Genomic DNA, 25,538 nt, shown 5'->3' with positions numbered 1-25,538 from the left:
TTTATGACTTCAGCCATTCCATGGAAAACAAATCTGCAAAATCCAGTTTGGTTATATCGCAGAAGCAAAATATAGCAGCAACAGTTTGAGGTTTTGTAACCAGAAAGTCTTTGCAGTGTCAGTTTCTTGCACAGGACCATAATAATACAAAGCTGACGCAAGCACAGGTATTAAGTTGCTGTCCTACACATCAGTTTTCCACTGAAAAATAATTCCTTTGCTTTTAGTACTTTCTTTAACTGTTTATCCTGCTGTGCACTTTTATCAGAAAGCAGACTTTGTTGTCAGTCCAGTTTGTTAATTTTGTTCCGATGTAGTTTCAGCTGCTGTATCGGGTCACACGATTCCTCTGCCTGTGTATACTGAAGCCTGCTCGTTACTACAGCAGTGTGTGTGTCTAATAGGCATTCATTATCCTACCAGTGCTTGTAGAGGTGATAAATATCATCTTGGAACTCCGTTATAGAAAGCAGGAATGAAAAAAGAGGATTGAACACTGAACTTTTAAATTGCCTTTATAAAAGGTGACTGTTGTAAAAAGGCATCAACTTGTTTATTTCAATTTCTGTTTTACTGATAAGGATTTACAGGGAAGTATTTTTAGCATGAGACACACAATACAAATCAACAACAAAACACGACCAGTCCTCTGAACTAACTCCTGTTCCTATACCAGATTTTCTTTTTTCAAATTGTTCATTTGTAACAGATCTTATTGGCTGTAAGAGCCATACCAATGATCAGAGAGACCTTGAAGTGCCATGAAAAGGCTGCTTAACCAGACTAAATGCTGCTTCCTTGTTTTTGTGCTCACTAAGCACGTATCATGGTCCATGGCTGCCTATAATCTCGTTGAGAGTGGCTTCTCGCACACTCCTGTTGAGTCAAACAAGCACAAGAGACAATACTGTTGACGTGATTTGAGATAGCCACAGAACAGATCTAAACATGTTGTTATAAAATCTAAAAAACAGACTGTTACATTGAATGAGAACAAACACTCTCCTCTGCTGAAATGGTTCAGTTGAGGTTAAAGTGGTGCAGTTCCATCAGAAGGTAATTAATCAAGTCAGACTTGACCAGAAAGAGGATGAAACTAATTACCTGTGTCCTTGTTAAAGGATGGTCCCCTCTTGGGCAGTAACAGGTTGAAATAAAAAATAAACAATTTCTGCGGTCACATTTGTTTTAACCTCCAGCCACAGTTCGGATACCATTTCAGATACAGACTTCATATTTGCTGGATTGTGTTTAACCTCCGTTTGGACGAAATGTGTCGTTACTTCACTTTTTTATAACTTACAACTGATTTGAGTTGACACTGTTTATTCGATTAAATGTTTGCTTTGAACGTTTTACATAGTTGGTTCTCTTTAATTGGCCCTGGCTGGAATTAAATTCAAATCTGCTTGAAAGACACATCGATCAATCAAACTTGTTACATTTGTCCTTAGAGGTGGAATGGGCAACATTTCCTGTCTTGTCAGCTGAATGGTGTGCATTGCAAGTAATGGCCCACCTCATACTATCATGCTGCTGAGGGTGAAAATGAAGCAGCAATTGCAATTATTTTAGTACTGGCGCCATTAGTACAATTACTTAATAATGCAGGCTGATTTTATAACTGCAAGACAGTACTGAAGACACACTTCTAATGCCTTCTTCTTTAGGGAGGGGATAGTGTGTTAGTCTGCTTGCAGTGCTGCAAATATAGCAGATTCCATTATCTGATCACATGCAGACAATATCCTTAACAACATTACTTTAGGTGATGCAAACCCTTGGCAGTGGGGGTGGGTGGGTATAGTGGAACAGGCTAGAAACTTGCATTAGGAGAACAGCAATATCCAGTTGTGCAAAAGAATGTCCTGTAAAGTCACTGAGGAGATATTTGGCACCTTTCTATATGTATGTTATATGTACATAGTGTGGATAAAGGTTGTGGTGCATGATACTGGTAGCTTTTAAATGCATCTTATTTTTTTAAGCAGTATTTTGTTTTGGGTGTCAAACTATTTGCACCATTTTAAGTTTGTGGACCTACAGTTACATTTCAGCAACGTTAACAAACTGGTCCATCAACAGGGGCTGCTTTCTTTGAAATTACACAGAAGAGTATGGAAGATTATTACAAATGGGTTTTCTCATAACCCTGAACATGATTGTGAGATTCTGTGGCTTAGAAAAGTATTGCCAGGGTACATGTGCATGAATTATAAATAAGAAAACCAGTCTGAGGATGCAATACTAGTGTGGCTGGCTGTGAAGCATGTATTTCCACTGCAAGGTCAGTCTCTGGTTCCCTAGTAAGTGCTCCATCATACCCAGTACTGCCTGTCCTCATTAAAGGCTTTCTAACTATGCAATAATGCCATATATTTTGCCTGCTGTGGACTTTCATGCACTATATACAACAGGTCTCACATGTGCAGTTTTTTGTGTCTATGTTAAACCAAAACATGTGTTTTTATTTAAAAACATGCCATGGTGGTAACAAACCAGAAGAAAGAAAGCTCTTTGTTAGCAAGCTTTAATCTCAGGTAGTTGAGTTTATACTTCCTAGGTCATTTGACCTCTTTTTAGGGGAAGCAGCTGGTTGGTTAATGGTGGGAAAGGAAGTGTAGAGTATTCCACTCTCCAGGTGAAATCACCTGGAAGGTACAAGACAACAAAGCACGGCATGCAAAGTTTTTTGTAGGGCTTATCTGGAATTCCATTGCAGGTATGATAGCGGTTTTGAAGATACGGATCTTATAGTTTTATAACCACCGTCCCTGCTAAAGCCCTTTATTGCATACTACAAAAGGCCACCTGAAAATGAACAACGCAGCTCAATAATCAATCACAATGAATCAATAACCTTTTATAATTGCAGTCTCGTGATGTGGACATTTGCAATTACACGGCAAGTTTACCTGAAAGGAAAGTTTGTTGTGTTTTAAAAATGAACAACTGGTTCCATAAACCCAGATTAGCACTAATCTTGGACAATCTAATGCTCCCTTAGCTATGGTAGTTCATGATTAGTGTTAATCGGGGTCGGGAAAATGGATGTATGTATTTTGTATCTAAAATACCTGCACTTGTACAGTTTGTAGTCCAAGGATACAATTCCAACACCCAAGGCAATCCTCATCTTAGAAGACTGGCAAGCAGTGCTATAAGAGCTGTTGATTGTTTTATTGGTCAGAATACCGGCACCATGCTGCTTGTTAAGGGGGTATCTGCAAATTGCAAGCACGACTAGCAGCAGGCTTAAGGGATTATCTAAAAATGTCCAATTTAAGAAACAAATAAGTCAATACATTAGTCTCCAGCTAAGCGAACACCCCTCGGGAAGCCAGCGAAGTGTTCTTATAGCCGAAGTGTTCTCAAAGACGTTAGCCACCAGACACAATATGAATCAATAAATAAATAAATACATATGTATTACTTGTCATGACACACGTGCATCAACATATGAAATGAACTATAATAATATATATATAATACTATAATAATAAAGTAACAGACAAACTAATGTTAATAAAACTAAAGAAAAATAACACAGTCAAAAGCTTAAATCACTGTGCACTATGAAATCAGCTGGCAGAGGCAAAAATAATGGCTGTTAACTTAACGTTAATAAACTAACTGTCAAACTAAATGAACACAGCAGCAGCAATATAGAAGACATGCACATTATTTAACAGAATGGTGAACACCAAATTGCTTGGTGACTTGTGTCTGATTCAGGTTTTTTTTCAAGAGCTCGAACAATTTCTAGCTTTGTGTAGCAAGAGAAACAGTGGTGTGTTTCACCATTTGTTTACTGACATTTTGTAGTGATGAGGTGCACTCATGGAAATCAGAATGCAAAATAATTCAATGATATGATGGTGGTTCTGGAAAAATGTAATAAACCAATCAGCGTCCCTCAAGACACTTTTGCGATGACAAGTCGCTTTTTTTACAAAACAGTACTGTATCCGCTGTGAACGAATCACTATCAGTGCCAAGAAGGTGTTCTTTTAAATGAAGTTCCTGTTCCTTTAGCCGGAGCATTTACAATGGGGAAAAATCAGTTTCACCACAAGGGTGTTCCCTTAGGCAAAGTGTTCTCTTAGGATGTGATCCTATACACAGAGACTACTGTACAGATATTGTATATAACTACTTTTTTTTATATATTTCTTGTTAAGTGCAAACAAACACGAACAAATATGCACCTTCAAATGGATACAAGTATTGCAATGGATGACAATGGGTTCAAACGACATTCCTGATTTCCATTCCTGATATGTAGAGGTTACTAACTCTGTAACACTTTACATTGTGTCTTTAATTACTGTGTATTTACATAGTAGTTACTTAATAAACACATGTATACTTACACATCATTACAATGTTATTCTGCATAGTTACAATGTGCTTAATGTGTACATTTGTTTGCATGATATAACCCTAATCCTAACCCTCAACATGTCCCTATCCCTAACTCTAACCCTAACCCAACCCCCCTAACTCTAACCCTAACCCTTTTCTGATACAATTGTTTACTTACATATATCATGAAAAAAGGACCTTGTAACTAGGCATAATAACATTGTAATTATATGTAAGGACACATGGATTTACTATTTAACTGCAATGTAAATACACAGTAATTAGAAAGACATTGTAAAGTGTTACCCTAAATCCTCTCTCTCTTTGTCTCTCTGTCTCTCAGATTGCAAGTACACCTGCCACCCCCATTGCAGAGACCTGCTGACGTTGGACTGTCATCAGAATGGCAAATCAGTGGAGCCCCCCTCCTTGCTTGATATGGGGGATCACACCAACAACAATTACCACCCGCCGGTAAGACCCCGGTATTTTTCAACCTCTTACCAAGTTTCCTGTGGCCACGCAGCAGTGGCATGGTGCTGTGTTCTACTCATGGCCAATGGCAGCACAAAGGGCAGCTGCAATGGGACAAGGCTGCCATTGGTAGACAGAATGGTAACACAGTGGGTACATTTCCATATTTTCTCAACGCTATCACAATGAACACACATTACAGACAATGAACTGGTAGCTCACTGCAATAACCAGACAGACTGTGATAGTGTACCTGTCCCTGCAATGCTGATTCTTTGCAAACCCACTGTGCTGCCCTTGTTGGGCTGGTAATGGTTTTACTAGTTGGGGGCTCTTCAGGATGTGCAGTGCTTTTGGATTACAGTGGAATCCAAGGTATTTTCCTTTTAAGGTTTCAGTAGATTTGTGTCGTTCACACCAGTTTAAGGTTTGCACAGTCAGGTTATGTTTCAGAATTGATAAGTAATAACTACTGTCAGGTGTATGTTTGCGTTCTTTAGTGTTACAGAACCCCCTGCAGTTTTTAAGAAACCCATACTTTACCTTTGCTGAATCCAGTGTGGTTCATATCACAGCAGAATGCTGGTCCAGACTATTTACTATGGATGAGCTCTGACACAGGAAGTGAATTGTGGCAGGGGAAAAAATGGGCTTTTACCTCAAAATAAAAACAATAAGGAAATGTTGTTATGATAAAGTAAACTTTTTTGACATACCACTAAACACACCATGTTATTTATTTTAGGTTTCGAAGTGTTAATATTTCCTTGAACAGCAGTAGTGAGTCCTTTTTGAAATTGTAGAAGACTATCCCTTATAAAAGTTTACCACAGTATTTTTGCACTGTATTTTTGCACTTTTCCCATGCTTTTCCCGTGCTTATATTATGCAGTTACCAGACATTACCGTGGTTTGCCATGTTTTTTTTAAATATGCTTTACCTCAGAGATGGCAACCCTATACACAGATAGTATGTAAGATCAGCCAAAGTGTCTTTATAGAAACAAGAGCCAGCACCATCTAGTGACCTGCGGCTACTTTGGAGCAAGTCTCTGTTTGTTATGCTCACACCAGATGGTGCTGGTGTCTGCTAATATAAAGGTAATAGTGGCTGATCTAGCCTACATTACATATGTCTACGGCAGGCAAGTAGAACTGAAGAGCAGCTCCTGAACTCAAAGCACCTAAATACAACTGAGCCATTGCAATGAGAACCACACAGTATGAATGAATGCAAACATCATTAAAAAGTAAAGAAAATGTGATGCTACTAACTGTTAAACACATCATTGAGAATTCATACAATTAACTAGGACAATGTATTGTTATTATTACAGTTTTTTTAATTTAAAATCATCAATGTAAAAACAAAGGCATCAAAAACAAACTTAGAAATTTATTGGCCAAACACCATCAGGAATGAAGATCTCTGGGAAAGAACACAACAAGAAATCATAGAAACAGAAATCAAGAGAAGAAAGTGGTGCTGGATTGGATATACATGCAAAAAAAAAAAAACAACAAACATAACGAGACAGTCACTGACTTGGCTCCCATAATGCCATTACACTAACGCTAGTATTCTCCTTATGATGGAACACAAACAATATGGTCTCTTAACTATGGCTCCTGACTACAGCGTTATAAAGGGGGAGCACTGTATTATTATTAATATTATTATAATACATGGTGAACAATACTTTTCCTATAAAAATCCTATAAAGCTTGCACTCTCGTGGTTTATATGTCACCAGAAACCCTTGATAGAAATATAGCCTTATTAGGCACAGTTGGGTGTACATTATTCCTTATTATTATTAGTAGTAGTATTAGTGGTAATAGTACTACCAGTAGTGTTAGTATTATTTATATCTAGAGAATGGCTTCAGCTGTTATGAGACTGGGTTCATTTTTATGTATTCTGTAGTCACCCTCACAACGTCTGCTACAGAGCTCCTGGGTGTAAAGAGGCAACTGGCTTGATAATGGGATCGGAGGAAGCCTACTGACCTTCAGTTCCCCTAAGCTGTTGGGGGGAGTTGCTGCAGTCAGGGAGTATGTTAGACATTCTGAGTTCGGGAGAGAAAGAAAGAAAGAGCTTAGTTAAATTAACAAAGTGAAAGAAAGAAAGAAAGAAAGAAAGGTGAAACTAACATTTCAAAAATGGCTGCAAAAATATGCAGTGACCACACAATAGTCACATACAGTGCATGTAGACCTTTACTTTGGAGAAGCCGGTTCTCTATTTTAGCCGTGGCCTGCGGCCTTGAACCGCGTGCTGACAGATTGCTCTTGTCTTTGTGATTTTGCAGCCATCTGCTCGCCGCTTCAGTGTGAAGCACTTCCCAGATCGACGGCACACTTCCCTTTCTCATTCTTCTTGTAGGATGTGAAGATAACAAGCTGGGCTGCTCCCACAGCAGGTTATAAAGACTGCGGTCCTGTTCACTGGTGCACCCAGGACTTCCAGTCAGAATGCTGTGCGTATTAAAGGGAAGTTTAGGAGCAGCAAACAATCTACAATAGGTTCAGCAGGTTGTGAGGAGGGGTGAAATCTGAGCTTGGTCATGCGAGCCTTTTTAAAGGTCTCTTGAACAGCACAGTTTTACAAATATTATTTTTATTCCCTTTAGAGGCTGACAATATCAGGAAGCCATGCAGAGATTTCTTGTGACAGTATCATATTTTATCAGTTTTTCCTCCTTTGGTTACATTTTCATTCTGCTTCCCTGAGCTTCAGAATCATTGACTCTGGTTTGACCTCCAGAGGTGAGAAGCAAGGCTCCCGTCAGACCTTAACTTGGGAGTCAGGCTGTAACGCCAGCTGACTGCTGTGTATGGCGGGTTGATGGCTGAAGTAAACTGCAACATGTGTGAGCTACTGATTTATTTGCAGGAGTCTGACGGGAATTGCTATATTCATGGTTGTAAACTCAGCTGAACCTTGACCAACATTCAATAACAGCTTAAAGTAGATGTAGTTTCTTTAGGTTTTACAATGCATTGCCCTTTCGCCCTTTTAATATCTTCAGCTGCTCCCCTGATAACTGTGCAGTCGAACTTCTCATTTCAAATACATTATTTTTTCTCTGCTGGTACGTTACTGTAGAGCAGCCCTCTCCCATGTTGGTCCGTACCTTTAAGACTTCCCCTGACCGCTTTCCGTCTCTGCTGGCACTGTTTTAAGGGAACTGTCAGACAGCTGGGTATATATGTGCAGACCAACATGGACTAAAATGTTGTACTTTGAAAGATGTATCAAATTCACCCGGACACTACACAAAGGTTAAAGGTCGCCTTAAGGGATAATGTCATTGCTGTGATGTGTTACGACGTGATAAAGGAAGTGGGAGGTCAATTATTTGATCATGGGAGCTCTATTTCTACAGAGGAACACGCCACAGCAATGCCTTTATACCTATTCTACTGTAACTTTTAAAGAGTTATTTATATATACATGTTTCGTCAAAGCAGTGGTTTTGCAACAGATGCCATTAATGAATTGTCATCTCCTCAGCTGTGCTTTATTTGCTGTTCCAGTATTGAGAAATAACAGAACAGCTGGTCTCCATAGAAAACAATGGGAGAGCAGTACAATTCCTGTAATCCTTCACTGTTTCAATGGGAGAGGGAAACCTTGAAGCAACCAAACTTGTTTCACTTGTTGCCTGAGCTGGATTCGAACCCCAGCCTCCAGAGATGTGAAAACATAATGGTTTAGTGAATTTGCCCACTGCACTATCTAGCCACCACACAATTCCATTTTAACATTCATCAGAACGTTGAAACGCTATTGGAACTCCAGAGAGAACCATTGAAGAGCCCAGACACTCGGACACTGTGTTCCAGTCAGGAGTTTAACTAGGGGGTCCACTGACCAGCACAATGAGGCCCTTATCAGAGGCTGGGTTTGGAGTGACCTCGTGGAATGTTGCAGGGACAGTAACGTTTGCATTTTCTTAGAGACGCAAAAGTCAATGTAGCCCCTAACCCTTAGAAAATTTGGAAGAGACAAAAATAAATTCACAGCTTCATAACAAAAACAGACTTCAGAAGCAGACTTTCTTTCAGGAAAGGGTGTCAAAAAAGTCAGAAAACCATATGATTTAGAAATCAATTTATATACAGAGTGGAGAAAAACTATTCAATAGGAACTGAATGAGTTATATTTGTAGACAAAACAGTTCAAAATTGCGTCTGTTTTTTGTATTATGTTTTGGCCAGACTAACAGTGAGTAATGTAAAGTTGTTTCATAAATGTTTTTTTTTATTATTTTTTATTAAACATGAACATTTTATTGTTTGGATCCCAAAGTCTCTTTAAAGCTGCTCCCATGTAAATAATAATAATAATAATAATAATAATAATAATAATAATAATAATAATAATAATAATAATTTGAGACCCATTCTGTGTAGTGTCATGATGCGGCACGAGCCAAAACATTGATTTCTTCTTTCCTTTCTGACTGAGTGTTTGAAGATATGCATGAATAACTCATTCAAATGGCATTCAAAATACAGGTTGAAAAGGTACAAGGTATTTTTGCATGAGGTGCATGAAACAGGGATTCAAATGTACTGACAGGTTGGATCTGGTCATCCAAATTGTCAGCTTCCTCCTCGTGATACTTGAGTTGCTCTCAATTCCTTGTGTACCTTAAGGGGTTAAAAGAATGCATTTGACATTTAAAATGAATTCCAGGAAAGCGTAAATATGCAAATATGCTTGAATACATATTTGAAAAGAAATGTATTACCTGATAAGCTTGCAATGAAAATATCAGCTATCAGTTGTTTCCTCAAAAATGTTACTGTACAGGGATGGAAATAAGACTCCCATTGCATAGCGGTTTGATCCATTCCTGTTTTTACTCTGAGTTTAATAAGACACACTTGAGCCTGTTACCTATACACTGTGGCTAAACAAGCTTGTAGTAAAACCTGGAATGGATGAAACTGCTATGCAATAGAGTCTTATTTCCATCACTGTAATATAAAAAACATTTTTCTTCACTCCAAAGGGTAAATTATGAATTTCAAAAGGAGAAAAACATCTGTAAGAACCTGAAATAAACACAGAAAGTGTCTGAGTTAGCCCCTTAAAAGATAGAAGGAATTGAACGGTTTCTTTTTAAAATACATTTGAGAGTGACTCATGTATCACGGGGAGGAAACTGACAATTTGGACGACCAGATCCAACCTGGCAGTACATTTTAAACTCTGTTCCGTGCACCTCATTGCAAAAATCAAAATGTTAGCATAATTTTTATTTGTGGGGCACATATGTCCCTGGTACCTTAAAGGGTTAAAGCAGTTTGAGCAACTTCTTGGAAGGTTGATTTTAGATAAACAGGTTTGAAAATCAGCCCCCCTTTATTTTAATTTATTTTTTTTTTTACTTTGCTTTGCTGCCTACGCTATATCAGAATGTGTGTCCTGTGTAACCGGGTATACTGCTGCAGAAGGTATATCACTAGCATGCCTGCCTGACTTTCAGAGTGACATACAGTCAAGCAGGTTACAAGGGGGGCTGTGCTTAGGTGTGCTTGTGTCTTTACAGTACAATTCAGAGGAATGTAAACAAAGTGGTGTAGCAACAAAGCCTGTTTCCCATCACATAGAGTGCGCAGACAGCTATTGAAGAATTTAGTGAACATACTGTAATGAAATCTCCCCTGGGTGCAGGTAGCAGGAGAGGGTCCATCACACTTGAGAGCGGGGTCCTTGAAGATAGCAGGCCAGCTAGGGAGGGAGAGAGAATGGCTAGTGGTTGAATAACATCAGCTGGAGGCTGTTACTCTTAATTGAGTGTAGGGCAGAGCTGAAACACATAAACACTTAAAGTGGTGCTACCCAGAATCATGGCAATACCACTGAATTAGTTCCAGTCCAGTCCAATACCACTGAATTAGCTCCCAGTCCAGTCTCTAGTGCAGCAATTCAAGGGGCTCGGCAGGGTGGGCTACCCACCCTTCCCTCTCACCCTGCCCTGAAGGGACCCCCATTCAAACCTCCTCCCATACAATTAGCTCCAGCTGTGAGAATTGAAGAATTCAGACAAAGTACCATATATGCATTTCCCAACCATTTTTGAGATATTCATTTCGGTTCAAAATTGAAGTGCTTGATTGATACAATTTCCCAAGTTTCATTATAGAATCCTATTTACCCCAAATTTTGTATCGACAATAAGGAGCATAACAGCCAGCAGGGGCCGCTGTAGCGCGATGAGGAGAAACAGTCCCTGCTGGCTTTGCCTGCCTATCACGTGGTAGTGCCAGAGCCAATGCGACAGTGCCTCCGAAATCCCCACAGAAGACCAGTGACTTTGCATAGCAAGGACGTGAACCTACGCACCCCTGACTGTATGACTCACCCTGCACACCACACAGCCATGCTTTTACCAGAGGAGATGCTCGGGGGATCTCTAAGATACAGCTTTAATTAAAACCCGTTGGTCAACACTATTCCTTGAGATCTCACATGATTGAAGTGTACTGTGTCTCCAAAAATAAGAAAGAACATGTGGAAAGCAGGCCTTTGCATATAGAGAGCTCCTAAAGACTGGAATCAGAAAGTATAAGAAATGAGCACAAACAAATAGAAATTCAGAACCACTTTATCAGACTATTCAAGACAACGGACTGCGTTTGTAATACTTCAGTGTAAATGCTGATATTTGATTCGCTGCTTTTATATTGGGAGTTTGAGTGTATTTGTAATGTGTATGACCCCCTTACAAACAAGATGGTGCATCTCAAGGGTTATATCAAGGGTTAAATAAATAAATGATTGTCTGCAACAGTCAATGAGGGTTATAATAGAGTTTTCTTGATGAAACTGTGATTAGAGTGCATTAAATTGGTGTTTTCCACTATTTTTCAGGGATGGAAATAAGAGTTCCATTGCATAGCAGTTTGATCCATTCCTGGTTTTACATTGAGTTTAATAAGACTCACCTGAGCTTGTTATCTATACACTGTGGCTAATCAAGCTCATTTTATAACCTGGAATGGGTGAAACTGCGCTGCAAAAAGTCTTATTTTCAACCCTGCTCTTAGCAAATTTCCATTGACCTTGAAGAATAATTTCTCATCAATCAGGATAGACTTGCTTACCCACTCACCTGTCCTCAAGCAGAACTTCCTTCACCTGTTTCATTCACAGAACAATGTTACCGTGATGATCTGTGGTCAGATTGCTCAGGTCTTTGTTAGAGTGTGCTTGCACACAGAGTACACTACACAGTATGTGCGCCTAATAATAGATCGCACATTTCAATCTTTTCTGTAGTTTTCTTCTTTTGAAATACAAATACCATTTTTATCTCTGTTGAAATTCCACATATTCAGAAGGGTTTGGTTGAAATGCATTGAGCGAAAAAATACATACATATTTTGCTGGATAAACTGTTTACTTTATTATTTATTTCTTAGCAGACGCCCTTATCCAGGGCGACTTACAATTGTTACAAGATATCACATTATTTTTACATACAATTACATTATTTTTTACATATTATTTTACATACAATTACCCATTTATACAGTTGAGTTTTTACTGGAGCAATCTAGATAAAGTACCTTGCTCAAGGGTACAGCAGCAGTGTCCCCTACCTGGGATTGAACCCACAACCCTCCAGTCAAGAGTCCAGAGCCCTAACTGCTACTCCACACTGCTGCCCTCACTGCTGTCTTCTAATAATGTAAGGTCCTTTTTATAAAACGGTAAGGAGTGTTTGAAGGAATATCTTTTCAGTGAGTATTTTTTATGTTTATGAAAAGATACCTCTTTGGTTAAACAGCGCTTTGAACTGCAAACTTAATTTCAATATTCAAATTGGGCTTTGGGCTTCATATAACACTCCTTAAGAGTTCTGCAGCAGTGTCAGGAATTAAAAAAAATGACATTTGAATTGTTTGATTAGCCAACGATAATGCAGACCATGCAAAAACAAACAGGATCAGATCTTTTATTGTGTTATTTCATCCCTGCCTCTGTTTTCAGAAATGCAAAGACAACCTGCCCACTAGCCCTCCGATGATGTCACCCTCCAAGGGGAGTGGCTATAACAAGAGTCACTGGGTATAACAAGAGTTCAGGTTATTGCTGAACTTTGTTACACTCAGTATTTAAGTTCAGACCCACTGAAGTGATATTAAATGGGTTTGACCAAGATGTGTCATTTATATCCTTTATATACCTACCTGCATGAAAACCTCTGGGTGTGAGACCACTGTGTGCTTTAATCAGGCATCTTAAACAACTTCTAAAAAGTCTCAGCAACCTCTTTCTTGTGCTGCACTAATTTGAATCAGAGATACTGGACATGACTTATCATTTTCATTCATAAAAAATACATATTCTCAATAAAAAAACATTTGGATTTGAAAAACATCACCTTGTAAATAAAAATGACCCCTCATATATAGAATAAATAACGTCTCCTGATAATATAACATGTATTTTAAAATGTATATCTTATCCTGTTTAAACCAGCATTGTCCTTCAGTCATTCTTATAGTATATCACTCCTGGGTGTCCAGAAGCCCTTAGTGCATTGTATTGAGATCAGCCTGTGCTTGTTTGTTTGTTTGTTTCCCCAAAGGGGAGGTTAAGCTGTTAGGGCACAGCTAATCCTAACTGTCACAGTGCAACACAACCATTCTATGACAGTTTCAGAGAAGGTTGTAACAGGGCTGCCATTTCCAAGACTTGTCAAACTTGAATCTCATTTTCCGACTGTTTATTTTAGTACCGCTGCTGTGCAGCTCAATTTTTAAATCAAGGTTAAAAACCTATTTGTTTGACAAGGCATTTTAGTGTATTGCATTGCATTGTATTGTATTATAATGTATATAATACAGGAATGTAACGATCCCCCACTTACTTATCACATAAGCACGGTATGAGGGGCCACATTTGAGTTCCCTGCTGTACGTGGCACCTTGAATAGGAAGAGGAGCAGTCACTAAAGCCCCCTTCACATTGGGTCTCATACATGGGTCCCGACCCAGGTTCTGGCTGCCTGGGTCACAATCCTGCATAGTGTGAAAGCTGCCTGGGTCACAATCCTGCATAGTGTGAAAGCACGTACTTGGGTCGATCGGGGCATTGCCTAAGCGCATTGTGTACTTGCTTCTGTCACCCAGGTCGACCTTGCTTCTTCAAAAAGCAGTGTGAAATCACGTTGTTGGCCCATATGACACCGGGTCATGTCCCAGGTAGGGTTAAACCCGGGTAGAGCATGCCAGTGTGAAAGTGGCTTAAGCAGTGTTGTTTGACAACAGACAGCTGCTGCCTGGCAATAGCACTTGACGTAACTGTGCACACCCTGATAAAAATTTACCATTGTGTGTTTATTATTATGCTTTAGTATACCTCTCTGGGCTTTACAATGCCCACCTATGCTTTACCATGCTTTCACTGTGCTTTGTTACACTGTGCTATGCTTTTACCATGGGAAACCTTTGTAAGTATATAAAGTTTGTTTTTAGAACAGGGAGGGGAAAACTAGAGAATAATTAACCCTTGCAAAAAAAGCCAGCATAACAGCATTTAAGTAAAATAGACAAGCAAAAAAAAAATCTTCAGCACAAAAAGAAGAATAATACTTGGGTTTGCATTTCCCTGAATATTGCATTTATTGCAGTATATGAAGCGCATCAAATCCAGAACTGGGAACATTAAAAAAAACAACTCGATTCTGTCTTATTGATTTAGTCAGGGTGAATACTGTGCTAGGAAGGGGCGAGGCTTATTCTTATGAGTTATGCATTATTTTGTATATACAGTGCCTATAGTAAGTATTCACCCCCCTTGGAAGTTTGTTGTATAACAACCTGAAATCTTGATGCATTGAAATGGGATTTTTTTTTCCTTTGATTTACACAACCTACTCAACACTTTGAAGAGGCAAGAGAATTTTATTGTGAAACAACTGTTAATGAAAAATAAGAAAACTGAAATGTCTTGGTTAGATAAGTATTCACCCCGCTGAGTCAATACTTGGTAGATCCACCTTTGGCAGCAATTACAGCTGTGAGTCTTTTGGGGTAAGTCTCTACCAGGTTTGCACATCTGGATCGTGCAATATTCGCCCATTCTTCATGGCAAAATTGTTCAAGCTCTGTCAAGTTGGATGGGGATCGTTGGTGGACAGCAATCTTCAAGTCTTGCCACAGATTCTCAATCAGATTCAAGTCCAGGCTTTGACTGGGCCACTCTAGGACAGTCACCGTTTTTAAGCCACTCCAGTGTCACTTTGGCTGTGTGCTTGGGGTCAGTGTCCTGCTGAAAGGTGAATCTCTGTCCCAGTCTTAGGTCTTTTGCAGACTGAAGCAGGTTTCCCTCAAGGATTTGCCTGTATTTAGCTCCATCCATTTTGCCCTCTACCCTGACAAGCTTCCCAGTCCCTGCCGATGAAAAGCATCCCCATAGCATGATGCTGCCACCACCACGCTTCACTGTAGGTATGGTGTTACATGGGTGATGTGCTGTGTTGGGTTTGCGCCAGACATAGCGTTTTGCATTTAGGCCAAATAGTTCAATTTTTGTTTCATCGGACCACAGCACCTTTTGCCACATCTTTTCAGAGTCTCCCACATGCCTTTTTGCAAATTCCAAGCAGGATTTTACATGGGCTTTTTTTTTAAGAAATGGATTCCTTCTTGCCACTCTTCCATACAGGCCAGATTTGTGAAGTAAATGAGCTATTGTTGACACATGGACAGTTTCTTCCATCTCAGCCATGGAACGCTGTAGGTCTTTCAGAGTTGTCATTGGCCTCTTGCTGGCTTCTCTGACCAATGTCCTTCTTACCCAGCTGGGAGGACAGCCTGCTCTAAGCAGATTCTAGGTGGTGCCGTATACCTTCCACTTCTTAATGATCGACTTGACTGTGCTCCAAGGGATATTCAATGTCTTTGAAATCTTTTTATACCCCTCCCCTGATCTGTGCCTTTCCACAACATTATCCCAGAGTTGTTTTGAAAGCTCCTTGGTCTTCATGGTAGTATCTACCCAACTGTGGGACCTTACAGAGACAGGTGTATTTAATCTGAAATCATGTGAACCACTTTTATTGCACACAGATGAACTCCATTTAACTTCTGAAGTGAATTCTGAAGGCAGTTGGTTGCACCTGAGCTTATTTAGGAGTGTCATAGCAAAGGGGGTGAATACTTATCTAATTATTTTTTCACACATTGAAAATGTTAAGTAGGTTGTGTAAATCAAAGGGGAAAAAAATCCCATTTAAATGCATCAAGATTTCAGGTTGTAACACAACAAACTGAAAACGTCCAATGGGGGTGAATACTTACTATAGGCACTGTATATATTGATTTGTTTGTTGGAGGTTTAAGCACCCTTACAATACAATCATGGTATTGTTTTGTTTTAATTCCAGGCCAGTGCGTGTGTCTGTCTGTGTGTTTCTGTGTCTGTCTGTGTGCATGTCTGTGTGTGTTTGGGTGTGTTTCTTGTCTGTGTGTGTGTGTTTCTGTCTGTGTTTCTGTGTCTGTGTGTGTGTGTGTTTATGGGCAGATTTATAGTGCTTGCTAGGTCAAAAAAGTCTCCACAAGGAAGGAAAGTCTGACAAAACCTACCTTATGAGGACACAGGCCAAGTCATTGTAGTGTTTAAACAAATATTAAACAGTCATTATTGTTTTTTAAAACAAACTAAACATGCCCAAATATTTTGTTTGTTGTTGACTTTAACCCTGTGTGGAGTTTTGTTTGACGAGTTAGGAATAGTAAATACAAATATAGTGAGAGTCAATGCAAAGTCCTCATAAACACTATAAACAAACGTACGTGTGTGTTTGTGTGTGTGTGTGTGTGTGTGTCTGTGTGTGTGTGTGTGTGTGTCTGTGTGTGTGAGGAGTTATAGTTTAGTTGAAAACTGAACATTGTTTTATTTAGTTTTTTACATTTATTTAACCAGGAAAACAGCATCTTGAGGCACAGTTCAAAAACGTCTCTACAGTATTTAAACGACTGAAGACATATTCACATTAAAGACGGTTCTGTGATGGCATTAGGAAGGTGATTCAATGGATATCTTCCAAACCACACTGGAACAATCAGCTTAAAGCTAGTGGTTTGATTTTTTCTATTAGGAATGAGCTCGCAATAAATGACATGCATGTCTGTGTTATTACCCTGTGCTCTTTTTCCTCACAAGTCTATTCAAGCCCAGTTTCTCTGGGAGACTTCAAACTATAGACCAAGGTGAAATGTACCTGCTTCTCTGCAAGACTAGACCTGCCTGTACTGTAGCTGTGACAAGTTCATGCTTATCAATAGTATTCAATCTGATCACTCAATTCCTGCTGGGTATCATTTGTTTGACCACATTCAAAGCTAGAGTGCCGTCTAGCTGCAGTTCATGAAAACTTGACATAGATAGTGTCATAGTTTAAGCAGGTTTTAAATGTTAATGTATTGTAGCTATTTTGAATTTAGTGAAAGTCACGTAGCTCTTTCTATCCTATTTACCCTGGTTTGCCATTTTTACTAATATACTTTACCATACCTCTTTGTGCTTTACAATGCTTACCTATGCTTTACCATGCTTTCACTGTGGTTTATTTAACTTTGCTCTGCTTTTACTGCAGGAGATTTTATAAGGGTTAGTTTACCATGGTTTGTTTTTTAATATGCTTTATCATACATCTCTGAGCTTTACAATCCTATCCTATGCTTTACCATGCTTTCACTTTGCTTTATTGCACTCTGCAATGCTTTTACTATGTGAAACACTTAAGGGAATCATGGTTTTTTTTGGTTTCTTATTTTTATTCCTCACATTGTAGACATTTTATTAATATGGATCAGAATCATTGAAGATAATAGAGGTTTCAGAGGTGCAGACATTTTTCAGTCTTGTGAACTCCCTCCATTCCCAATGTGTTTGTAAGTGTGGGGTGTTACTGCAGTGTAAATGTGTACTATAGGGATCTCGTTACAATGGTCTGATTTATGTGTGTGTAGTTTCTATGCCTGTGGATAGCGGAGTCTTTTCAGACTGATCTATTGTTGCAGAAGACAGATGTAATTTTTTAGGTTGAAGATTACGCATGATCTCATCATCCGTTATAAAAACCTGAACAGTCACATGATTATCGGCATTGCTTTTTTTTTTAAAGCTGCAGACCTGGTTCATTATTTAACACTAAACCATAGTTCTCTTGGTGTCTTTGTACTGTTTTATTTCATAGTCTTCTGTGCACCCGACTTTGGAAGGAGGCAGGCTTCGTTTACACGTCAGTTTGTTTAGATTCCTAAAAGGTAGTTGAAAAAGAAGGCTAACCGAAGGTTTATAATCAACTTTCCTACATCATAGTAACATTAGTAATACCCCACTCCCTCCCTCCCCCCTTGGAGAGCTTTTAGTTCTTGGTTTTATACTTTAATATCGCTGTAGATCAAAGGGAATCCTAAGTGATACTACCAGGTATTTATTAACCTCTTAATAGAATCACTGGTTAATTGAATCACCCGCTAATTGTAATCAAATCTTGCATTGTCCTTTACTGTGCAATACAAACGCATTACTGACTCAACAGAATGGGATGAAAGTGTCCCTCTCCTAAAGTACTGTGTTAACACCCAAAAGATAGTTCCCTCTATGATTCAAATGCAGATTTGCTAAACAATACCACAGAAAGAGATCAGTGCATTGAGTACCAAGTGTATCAACTTTAGCAAAAGAACAAGCTGGCCACAGTGAGGGAGTGTGTTCACTCAAAGATACAGAACATCCACATTACGCTTTGGTTTAGTGATAACATCTTCGACTGGAGGAACCCCAAGTGCTGCTGTAGAGAACACTGGTACTTGTACGTGGAGTTGCCTTTTGAGAAGCATTTATCAGCAGGTTTTCAATAAATCCATTCATTGATGTTATGGTTTCAACACCCTCACATGTAGTGTTTATGTTGGTGTTTTTTTGTGTAAATGTATATATTTTGTACTAGTACCTGTCTTTCATTCGTTTCCATATTCTGTAGTTCATACAGTAAATGCTCATATTTATTCCATCAGCTTCTTCCAGCAGCAGCATAATCTTTATTCCTGTTTACCGGTAAATGTTTACTTTGAATGCTTTGTGTAGTTGTGGTTAAAAGGTATAGGGCATGTGTGCTCACAGAACCAGTTTTGAATAAAAGGAAAATGACTTAAAACATTTTTTTTTTGTTCTGATTTAGTAATTATTTAGATGTTTTTCTGTCTGTGTGTATAAAGCCGGTGTGCCTCCTCGTATGAACTGTGCATGTGTTTGCACTTTGTTTAATGTGTTATTCTGTAGCTCATCCTGTAAAGGGTGCCTTCCCTGTGCAATGTCTTGCTGTACGTACATTTCATTACTTCACTTGAACAACTGCACACAACTGAAACAGAGCGACATGCAGTTTTGTGCAGCCGAGTAACCGTTCACTCGCCAAATCATCAGTTTACTGTTAAACACAATTATTCATACATTTAGAAACTCTAAATAAATCACAGGCCTTAGAGACATCGAGACACATGCTCTCTCTGAAAATGTGGTGCCTTCTCAAAATAACCATAACTAAGGCAAGGGTATGCAAAACAACTCGTAAACATTTGAGTTTACTGTCTTTCAGACAAAAAACTCGCTATAGCATGTACCCTGACTTCCTCTCCCCAGGTATCATTACCATGTCCGATAAGTCCCTGCTTCTTATTATATTATTGACTTGCCCCCTATATTAAAGTGGTTATTACAATATTATATTTAACAAAAGACTGGGTTGTGTATATTCCATGCATAATAACTGGGGAATACATATTCATCATCCGCTACTCCTAAATAAAGGAGCGAGACACATTGTGCTTACTGTGTGGATGTTTCCTCAAATACCAGTCTAAGTAACAATAATGCCACATTGTTAGTTAGGGAGGTGTGGTTCCGTGGCTTTAGTTATCAGAATGCGCCTGTGGGAGGCATGGTTCTATGGGGAGCCATGGCTCTATGGAACACAGTTGCTACATCGCAGGGAGAGAGGAGACAGTTGTTACTGAACAGTGGAGGGAGCAGACAGCTGGTGAATAACAAATTGCTGTGTTGCTCATATTTTGTACATTGTGTACAAGAGGTGAAGCAGAGGGACCAGTTCCTTCAAAAACCCATACAACCTATTGTTCCTGAAGGATTCTGCTTGCCCTGGTTCCAATCTCTCACACTCCATTTAACTTAATTATTGGAGTAATATGGGGTTTAACCTCAATTTAAAAAAATACACTTGCTGGGTAGAAATTAAATGTACATACTGTATCAAATAGTTTAAAACAGTACAAACAACAGCATCTTTAATAAATAGAATATGATGTGGATTGAGTTGGAGGTTTTTATTTTGTGAGGAGGAATGTTCTGGTTTGGCTGCCTGACTTGTTTTGGGCAACTATTTCTGTGAGTATCTCTTTTTTCAGTTGTGAGGAAAATGGAATGCAAGCCCTGCCAAAAAAGCCAGAAAACAAGCCAGAAATTCTGCACGTTTGACCCTTTCAGTTGATATATGGTACTGAAAGTGAACCGCTGAAGTCAGTTTGTCATTCTCCATTAATTGTTTCCTGCTATAACTTGAGTCAGTTTTAAAATAACTACTGTGTCAAATGCGGATCGTATTTCCGCTAGTGCTAAAATCATCTCTCTTAACCGTCTTTTTTTTTTTACTACAGGGCAGAGGAGATAAATAAAAATGTGTAATTTTTATTTAAGAAAAACATGCATCCCGTAATATAAGCTGCACCTCCCTGCTTCAAGTCACTTTCAGTTCCGATTGTTAGAGAGCTGATCGTAATGTGTGGTATGTAATGTAATTGTTTTGGCCATGCTGCTGATGTCTGTCATGCCAATAAAGCACCTTTGAATTGAAATGAATTGAATTGATCGTAGGCGCTAGGTTGACAGGTGCTTTTGTATCCAAGACAGATTGCTTCAATTGGGACTCTGTCAGACCTGTTTAAGATTTGCAGGCTGGCAGGACTCAATCTCTCCAATTTATGCTGATGGTGGAAGTTTCCTAATCAGCGAAGCAATGCAAAGGACACAAGAGGCGGGTTTTAAACACTATAGGAAACAAATCTGTAGGCTGTGACTATATTATACTGTCAGGGAAATATTGGAGGTTGGTGAATTCATTTAATAGCAATTATACAAACATGTGATACATACAGGTGATCTTTGACTGCTGAGCAATGCCCAGCTGCAGATCGGATAGCAGACTGCAGGTGGAACGGGCTGCAGCCCCAGTTCGGTACTGGGAACGAGATGAGATTGAGTTCAACTCATGATGCAGAAGGAAATGTTGTGTTACACAACCTGTGAAGTGTAAACTGCACAGTTTAGTTTACTGCAGTTTTTGTATATACAGATAATTGTAAACATGGAAGTGTTACTATTGAAAGTACCACATATAATGCTACTGGAGCTGAAATATTGATAATGATGTACAGCCCTATCCTGACTCCCTCTCCCCCAGGGGCTATCCTTTCCAAAATCAGTGGCGTGTTTCACAGCACTGTACATTCCATCCAGACATTCAGGAGTTAGAAAGGATGGGCCGAAAAAACCCAGATTGTTTCCATCTTAATTACGGCACTTCAAAGCAGTTTGGAACTTGGGAGGGGCGATTTCTAAAGGGATAATGTCGGTTACATTTCCTAGGGCACTTTTCTGAGGTGCAAATGCAAAGTCGAATTTCCTCAGTTCTATAAAACGACTGTAAAAAAAAAAATCTATAACAGTAAAAAAACAGACAAGAGACTTAGTTGTTGGAAGGAGCATGTGCTGTTCCCAGCAGTTTCTTTCTTGTTTTTTATACAGTTAAAGTTATTATTAGCACCTGGGGATTCAGTAGAGATGAGGATCAGTATGTACACAGTCACACTCAGACTTGCATATCTCCGATTGTGGTGAAACTTGCAAAGGACCTTCTTTGCACAAGCTATTGAATGTATCATAATATCGGGGTAGTTTCTTCTCAGTTTTACATTGTATGTTACGATAATGTCTTCGATAACCTGCATCAGCAGGTCTAAAACAAAATATAAACCAATGAAATTAAGTCAGTTTATTCCAAATGGTATTCAAACACTAAAAACCTTTAACACTTTGAGGACCTGATGTATTGAACATTGGCGTATAAGCATTAGTATTTTAGTCGTGATGGTGTTTTTTATGTATGTTGTGGACTAATGTCCATGTAGACAGAGACGGACTGTAACACCATTCACTCAACAGTATGGATATTCAATCAAAAACTTCTGCCCTGCAGACTATTAACACTGCTTCTTATTACTGTAATACATGTATTGTAAAAACACATGTGGTTTTACGTTTGCTTTTAATTTTCTGCTCAGTATTAGACAGTAAAATGCAAAGTTCTCGATTATCATTCATGATTCGTGGTGATATGTTACAGGGATGGAAATAAGACTCCTACTGCATAGCAGTTTCACCCATTCCAGGTTTTACAATGAGCTTGATTAGCCACAGTGTATAGGTAACAAGCTCAGGTGTGTCTTATTAAACTCTTAGTAAAAACAGGAATGGATCAAACCGCTATGCAACGGGAGTCTTATGTCCATCCCTGTATTATCCAGAATGCTGCAAAAAGCATGCCGTCTTTTGTTTTTTGCCAGTGAACTGTTTTCTAGCTACAAGCCTTCATTTAGTTGGTTATATGAGGGGCACAGTGTTCCTTTTCTGGGTGTTTCAGTTGGTACTTGAGGTATTGGCATTCCCTTGACGTGAAAGGCAGATTACAGAGTCCTGCAGTGAAACAGCACTTTGAAGTTCTGGTTAAGATTTTGTCATGCAGGGTTCGACACACCCTATTTCAAGCAGACTGAAAACTAGACTTTAATTTGTTTTGTATTCATTTCATCTTCGGATACCGTAGCTTTTGCTGCCCCAGCTGAACGATCCGTTACTTAAAGAAAAGCTTTTTAAAAAGTATGCAGAACAAAAAGAAATTCCGCAAACTTGCTTTTGTCTGCTGCTTATTTATTGAGGTAAGAAGTATTTTACATTTGCTACACGGTTTAATTCATTCATAACTAACTTTGGTGAATAGGGTTATAAACAGGGTTGTTAAAGTAACTGCTGTTACAGTAAAGAATGACTTGTAATCAGATTACTTTTTTGAGCAACTTATCGCAGTGAGATATTTCTTCTAAGAAAACATAATATTGACAAGTAATCAGACTACTTTTCATAGCCAGAAATAATGGAGATTGCTTTTCGTTACTTCATTATTATTATTATTTGTTTATTTAGCAGACACCTTTATCCAAGGCGACTTACAGAGACTAGGGTGTGTGTGTGAACTATGCATCAGCTGCAGAGTCACTTACAATTACGTCTCGCCCGAAAGACGGAGCACAAGAAGGTTAAGTGACTTGCTCAGGGTCACACAATGAGTCGGGGGTGGGATTTGAACTGGGGAACTCCTGGTTACAAGCCCTTTTCTTTAACCACTGGACCACACAGCTAGCAAAACTCATTGTAGACAGCTTTTTTGGCTTTCACATTATCTGTTATGTGTGTGATTAGTTTTGTTATTATAGGAAAGTAATCAGTAATATATTACTATATTAAAATAATCGGTACTATATAATAGATTACTTTTTGGAGTCAGTAACCACTGGTATATACGTTGTTTGTTTTTTGTACTGTAATATTAACAGCCATACTTACCAATGTATCAAATGACACTTAAAAAAAAAAAAAAACTATATAAAGAAATGCAATGTCATTTGCGTACTACAGTAAACTAAATAGTTTGACTTTTTTTTGGACATATTTTACATACAAAGATACCTTCGGTGTTTGGGGGCTTTTTAAAATGATCCAATTAAAATCTAGCAAGCTGTTTTGTGATTTGCCTGAAGCGGTGTGCCTCGCCTCACTCTTTTTGAAGTTTAATATTTACATACAGAACCAAATAACTGCAGTAATTACATGCCTGTCAGCGGCACGCAGACTCGCGTGGTTGTTAACAATCCCTTATCACCTTGTGATACCTGATTACTGTAGATGGGATAAAGACAAGCCAGCAGTCAGCTGCTGTGTTGTGTTGTGACACCTTTTGTTTTCAGGAAGTAACTTTATCTGTCCAGAGCAGCTGCTGAGAGCAGATTGGGTGAGCGTGTAGAGATGGTGACTTCATCTGTATTCGTGTGGGTGTGCTCTCGCCAGTGTACAGTATAAATCAAACCGATTTGTGTAGGGCTTGCTTAAAGTTTAGACTACTGGAACAGCACCACCTACCTACTTGGTCAAGCAGAAATGGTTAAACTTAATAGTATTAGATTGCTGAATCTACTTTTTAATAGTGAACGGTTTGGTTGTGTTTTATAAAGACCGTGCGGCTGAGGGGTACTTTACGTTAAGTTAACTTTATGTTTGAACTAAAAAGGGACTAAGCACGACATTATAGAAGCCGGTTACTTTGCGGACTGTTTTGAACTTGGGACTAGGGGTATACGGGAAGCAGGGTACCCCGAGTCGCCTGATCGCTGCACGTTTTTGAAGACTTTAGTTTGAATTCATTTCGAGGGGATTTCGGAGAGTTTATTCGGACGGGAGGCCTTATTATTTTGTATCTCGGATGACGTGGACTAGCACGATGAGCAGCGGCTACAGTAGTTTAGAAGATGACTCCGAAGAGTTTTTTTTCACTGCCAGGACATCCTTCTTCAAAAAACCACTGTCCAAACCCAACTTTTGCAGAGTAAGTATAGGCTCACCGGGTCTAAACATTTTCTTACTGTGTTGATTGAGATCAGTGAGGCTAATCAACTGAGGCGTGTGTTATCCGCACTGTTGCTTAACAATTTAGCAACAGCAGCCTTTATTATTGTTGTTATAAATATGAAGTTATTAGTCACGTTTTGATATTATCTTTAAAATATAGCTGCCATTCGGTTGGTTTGTGCTGTCAATGTAAACGGCGTGAATAATTAACTAGCTAGCAGTAATATACTGTAATACCAGTACTCTAGCTAAGTTTGTCCAAATAAAAGAATAAATACGATAGTTTTTTAGTATTTCTTTTGCATACAAATCACTGGGAAGCCTTTTAAAGTTTACTATGCTAATTAAGTCTGTGCTTGGATGCAAATTGAGGCACCATATTGCCTGGATTATTTTTTTGTATCTGTTAATTATCATGTTGATATAAACACGTTAATCGTGGCATTACTCTCACAAACAGTAGCATTCTGCAGTTAAAATCGGCTGGAGCGTTACTGGTTTATTACGTTCATTAGATTTGGGTTTAGCACGAGAATGGTGTTTACAACATGGTGAATTGAACACCGCAGTACTGTATATTGAAAGCAGCACCCATATGTTGTCTTTCTTTGTAGATGGTGGGGAATGAGGGTTGGTACACAGCCTGGAGCAGATTCGCCTTTCTTTTCTTTTCTTTTTTTGACTTGTTGCCAGTTTTTAACTTTATTTGGTGATAAAGTATACTGCATTGCCACCCCACCACGTGCGCTTTTGCAGAGGGGTCATGCTTGTGTAGAAAATTAAACGTACACAAATATAGTTATATGCAAAGCCAGATTAAAATTAGACACAGCGTGCATTTGTGAGGGAATAGGAGGCCCATCCTGTCTAGCAGTAGCAGCCATTCCAGGTTTTACAGCAAGCTTGA

The 25,538-nt window shown here is 38.9% G+C and overlaps 1 protein-coding gene across 4 annotated transcripts in view; it reads left to right on the top strand.

Moving 5' to 3' along the window:
• Positions 1 to 25,538, top strand: part of LOC117419333 (ras association domain-containing protein 3-like) — an 81,283-nt gene that overhangs the window by 25,713 nt on the left and 30,032 nt on the right. For 3 of the 4 annotated variants that reach the window (XM_058986396.1, XM_034031982.3, XM_034031983.3), the window contains exon 2: positions 4,709 to 4,839. In XM_058986396.1, coding sequence (XP_058842379.1) covers positions 4,709 to 4,839 — 131 coding nt within the window. Of the gene's footprint in view, positions 1 to 4,708; positions 4,840 to 24,005; positions 24,609 to 25,538 lie in introns of those variants that run through there. The other variant, XM_034031984.3, reaches the window with a different exon arrangement.

Source organism: Acipenser ruthenus, chromosome 14 (assembly GCF_902713425.1).
Source record: "Acipenser ruthenus chromosome 14, fAciRut3.2 maternal haplotype, whole genome shotgun sequence".
Classification (NCBI taxonomy): domain Eukaryota; kingdom Metazoa; phylum Chordata; class Actinopteri; order Acipenseriformes; family Acipenseridae; genus Acipenser; species Acipenser ruthenus.
The sequence above is the reverse complement of the archived record's forward strand: the minus strand, read 5'-3'. Positions and strand labels throughout refer to the sequence as shown.